At 51.1% G+C, this 5,000-nt stretch overlaps 1 protein-coding gene across 2 annotated transcripts in view; it reads right to left on the bottom strand.

Annotated features, from left to right (window-relative positions):
* LOC118224740 (solute carrier family 22 member 23) overlaps nucleotides 1–5,000 on the bottom strand; it is a 37,569-nt gene that overhangs the window by 8,629 nt on the left and 23,940 nt on the right. For both annotated transcript variants that reach the window (XM_035412403.1, XM_035412402.1), the window contains exons 4-5: nucleotides 3,766–3,934; nucleotides 1,730–1,857 (exon numbers count right to left, since the gene is read on the bottom strand). In XM_035412403.1, the coding sequence (XP_035268294.1) occupies nucleotides 1,730–1,857; nucleotides 3,766–3,934 (297 nt within the window). The remainder of the gene's footprint in view (nucleotides 1–1,729; nucleotides 1,858–3,765; nucleotides 3,935–5,000) is intronic.

Genomic DNA, 5,000 nt, shown 5'->3' with positions numbered 1-5,000 from the left:
ATTGCAGTACAATAAACAGCTCGTTACAAGTCTGGTATTGCAGCTGTGGCTGCTGAACCAAAAACCAGCAGGGGGTCACACGGAGGGGGGGGGGGGGGGGGGGGGGGGGGGGGGGGGTCCCGGCACACACACACAGGGGGTCCCGGAACACGCAGGGGGTCCCAAGACATAGCTTCAGATCCCCTGCTCTAAAAAAGCAAAGCCCCCAAACTTTTCTCATAATTCTTTCCTCCTCCTCCTCCTCCTCCTCCTCCTCCTCCTCCTCTCTCCCCATGCTTCTCTCCCTCTCCATCCGTCACGACTGCGGGTGTCGTGGGGGGGAGGGGCAGGAGGGGTGGGGGTGGGGGGGGGGGGGGGTACTTTAGCACGAGCGCTTGAGGGAGGGGCCCCTGAGCGAGTTTCTACATTTCATAACCGAGTCGTTCACCTCATGCATTTTACATGGATCTCGGGGTAACCACGCTCAGCCCAGGGAAGCGAGGGCGGAATTCACAATGAAGGACGGGCGGGCAGCGCACACCACGCACACAACAAAAGGACGGAGAGAGAGAGAGAGACAGAGAGAGAGAGAGAGAGAGAGAGAGAGAGAGAGAGAGAGAGAGATGGGATGGGACAGGGAGAGAGAAAGACAGCGGGAGAGAGAGCTGGGATGGGACAGAGAGAGAGAGAGAGAAAGACAGAGGGGGAGAGAGATGGGATGGGACAGAGAGAGAGAGAAAGACAGGGGGAGAGAGAGATGGGATGAGACAGAGAGAGAGAGAAAGACAGGGGGAGAGAGAGATGGGATGGGACAGAGAGAGAGAGAAAGACAGAGGGGGAGAGCGAGATGGGATGGGACAGAGAGAGAGAAAGACAGGGGGAGAGAGAGATGGGATGGGACAGAGAGAGAGAGAGAAAGACAGAGGGGGAGAGTGAGATGGGATGGGACAAAAAGAAGGAGAGATGGAGAGAGGGGAAAAAAAGCAGGCCCAGTTGGCCTACTTTCCATTATTGGTTTAACGTGAATATATAAACTTTTGTTCAGTTTAACTGTGTTTTTAAGATGAGGCTTTGACAACACAAGTGCAAAAACCTACGCCAATTAAGCAAATGTGAAGTGCGTGTGTGTGTGTGTGTGTGTGTGCGTGTGAGAGAGAGAGAGAGAGCGACAGACACAGAGATAAAAATAGAGAGAGAAGAGACAGAGCGAGACAAAAACAGAGAGACAAAGAGAGAGAGAGATAAAGAGAGAGGCGGGTGACGCCCACACACGGGGGGGAGGGGGGTGGGGGGAGTAATGAGAGCGGGAAGATGGACTGGCTGAGCATTCGGCACTAATGGCCAATCACCGCTTGGGCCGCTCCTAAAAAAACAGGGTCAGGGCCGGGCTCGCCTCCTGTCCCTGACCTCACGCGCTCCTCCTCGTTTCGTAAAAACGCGAACCGCGAGCCCCCCCCGGGCCGCCAAAACTGCCCCAGAACAAAGCACGAAGGAAAACCCCCACACAAAAATTCAGTCCAGTTTGTGTGGAACATAATATGCATTTTTAACTAGCCGTGTATTAATTCAAGTGCGAAGCCATTTGCAGATTTTGCCGTTATGGTTTTTCTGATGGGCTGAAACGTATTCCCCGTTTGTAATTTTATTTATTTAATTATTTTAGAGCTGTGCTGTTAAGCGCTTCAAGATTGATTGTAAGCCTACATAACTGAAATACACGCTTATCATGATACAGTTTTCTGTCTCTTACCTGACAGGATTCCGCTGGGGTCCAGCTCGACGTCCACACCGTTCTTTCGGGCGATTTGGTGCATGAGCCCCTTGGACCTGCCGTAGTGCTGAGTGGACAGAAGCCAACGTAGGGATTCCGGAAAAACCCTGCAGACACACAACCCGTCGCATTTACACACGATCCGTCGCATTTACACACGATCCGTCGCATTTACACACAACCCGTCGCATTTACACATGATCCGTCGCATTTACACACAACCCGTCGCATTTACACACGATCCGTCGCATTTACACACGATCCGTCGCATTTACACACAATCCGTCGCATTTACACACAATCCGTCGCATTTACACACAATCCGTCGCATTTACACACAATCCGTCGCATTTACACACAATCAGTCGCATTTACACACGATCCGTCGCATTTATACACAATCAGTCGCATTTACACACGACCCGTCGCATTTACACACGATCCGTCGCATTTACACACGACCCGTCGCATTTACACACGATCCGTCGCATTTACACACGACCCGTCGCATTTACACACGATCCGTCGCATTTACACACGACCCGTCGCATTTACACACAACCGCTGCATTTACACACGACCCGTCGCATTTACACACGATCCGTCGCATTTACACACGACCCGTCGCATTTACACACAACCGCTGCATTTACACACCGCCCCTGGTGTCCTGGCTGAATTCCAACCTGGCTCTCTCAAACTTGCCACCTAATCATCCCCTGATTTAATTGGCTAAAACATTTTCCCTCCCTCTCCACCTTGGCTAACGTGTGGTGAGCGTTCTGGTGCAAAATGGCTGCCGTGCATCACCCAAGGTGGGTGCTACACATTGGTGGTGGGTGAGGAGAGTTTCCACGAGTCGTCACTGTAAAGCACTTTGAGTGTTGGAAAAAGTGCTATATAAACGCAATGGTTAATTCATTCACTGCCGTCGCATTTACACTCATCGGTGCGTGCGGTAAACGGCAGGAGCTGGGCAGGGGGCGGGGAGCAGACTTCGCTAAGAGCCAGAGGAGGCTCAGCAGGCCCGGGCCATGCGTCTGTTTCTGCACAGCAGATAAAGAGGATTTCCACCAGAAGGCTTATTTTTGGCTACCGTCACTGGGCTTGCAGGGAATCTCTCCAGCCCCTGTTCTCCTCACCATAATGAGGTATTTAGCGTTTATTTTTTCGCCCCCTGCCTCAAAAGCAAATGACTTGATACTTCTTGAGTACACACGTACTTCCGCATTAAGCCCTTAAGCAGACGCGTCTTATCCGCAGCGACTCACAAAAGCACACGCATTAACACCGAGCCATCAGCGGCCTAACACAGAGCAGCCGGAGACGCTACACAAATCAACAGCACGATGTTGAGCGCTGCATCGAGTGCAACAGGGAATCCGAGGGTACGGTGCTAATATTAACACAATGAAATTGAGGTTACTATAAAAACTGCACTGCGTGATGGGTCAAGCAGAGTCCACCCCCTCATTTAATTTCCTTCTATCGTTTTAGCCGATTTATTTTCTGCTGCTCGAGCACGGCTGCTGTTCCTTTCGTGCTAAACTATTTCGGCAAATACATTTTTTACCACCTTCTTTAAGAACCACTTGAAATATTCCTAAATTTGAATCAACACATGTATAATACATAATAAATATTTATTACTGAAAAGCAATGACTGACTGATGCACTGAATGACTGACTGACTGACTGGTTGATGACTGACTGACTGACTGACTGATGGACTGAATGACTGAATGACTGACTGAATGACTGATTGACTGACTGACTGACTGAATGACTGGTTGATGACTGACTGACTGACTGACTGATGGACTGATTGACTGAATGAACAACTGATTGACTGACTGACTGATTGAATGACTGACTGACTGACTGACTGACTGACTGACTGACTGACTGACTGACTGACTGATTGATCGGCTTATTGCCAGGCACGCCCTGATGCTGCGAGCGCTCTTCCTGTGTGCCCCAGGGGATTGTGGGATGGCGCTCGCGGCCCTGCTCACCAGACGTAGGACAGCATGAGGATGAAGGGGCAGATGATGACGACCTGCAGCACCTGCCAGTCTCTGCACAGCGACGCCAGCCCGGGCATCAGGAGCTGCCCGCCCATCACCACAAAGTTCGCCACCATCGTCATGGAGAACCGCCAACCTGGCAGGCACAGCTCGATCCCTGGGGATGGGGGGAAGGGGGGGGGGAGAGAGAGAGGGGGGGAGGAGAGAGAGAGAGAGGGGGGGAAGAGAGAGGGGGAGAGAGAGAGAGGGGGGGGGAGGGCGGCAGGGAGAGGGGGGAAGAAAGAAAGACAAGGAGAGAGGGGAGAGGGGGGAGAGGGTGCGAGAGAGAGGGGGAGACAGAGAGACAGGGAGAAAGAGGGAGGAGAGAGAGATGTGAAGGAGAGGACAACAGTGTCATGTACAGTATGCTGACTGACAGACAGACAGATATAGATAAAACATTTTTCCAGTTCTACTTCTCTTAAAATATTGCTGTCACATAACTAATATCACCTTCAAATTCTTTCAGTTTGAGCACGTGGGTTTTGAATGACAATATCAAATAGAAATCTGTCCAGGGGTCTGAATACTTTCACAAGCCATTGTATGTATGTCCCATGTCATTATACACGCTTTCAACAGCTTTCTTGACAAGATGTAACTATCTTACGCATCGCTATATACAAGATATGTCAACACCCACATTCACGCACTGAACAGGAACCAGCCACGCTCACACACACACACACACGTCTATCACTCGGGACCAATCAGAGCTGAACACCCACGGAAAACTCCCATCGCGATCAATGCCTACCGCGCGATGGCACCGCCGCCCTTGAGAACGCGCTCGCCGCTCGATTGCCGGACCTGTGCCGCCGGCACGGTCTCACGGCCAGGCATCGATCAGCAGAGCGGGGACCGCGAAACTCCGCTCTCAGACGCGGGCAAGGTCAATCGACCGCTCGACACCAGCCCCGTCAGCGCCGTCCGAGTCAATATTCCCCCACGCGTGAACGAATGTGCGGTAAGACGCCGCAAATCACGCTTACTTCAAGAATAAAATTAATAAATAAATTTACAGAACATAACATTACTGTATTTATAAAAACAATGTATTGAAATGTAATTTGGCCATATGTTGTGTATGCTGGATTTCTGTGAGGGCTGTTGGATCTGCATGACTGGGCCAAGCCGAAGCACAGCGCCCTCTATCAGGAGAGCGGTGCATTAACATATTCATT

The sequence above is a fragment of the Anguilla anguilla genome, chromosome 4, assembly GCF_013347855.1.
Source record: "Anguilla anguilla isolate fAngAng1 chromosome 4, fAngAng1.pri, whole genome shotgun sequence".
NCBI classification, from domain to species: domain Eukaryota; kingdom Metazoa; phylum Chordata; class Actinopteri; order Anguilliformes; family Anguillidae; genus Anguilla; species Anguilla anguilla.
Note: the sequence above shows the minus strand (reverse complement) of the source record. Positions and strands in the feature narration are given on the sequence as shown.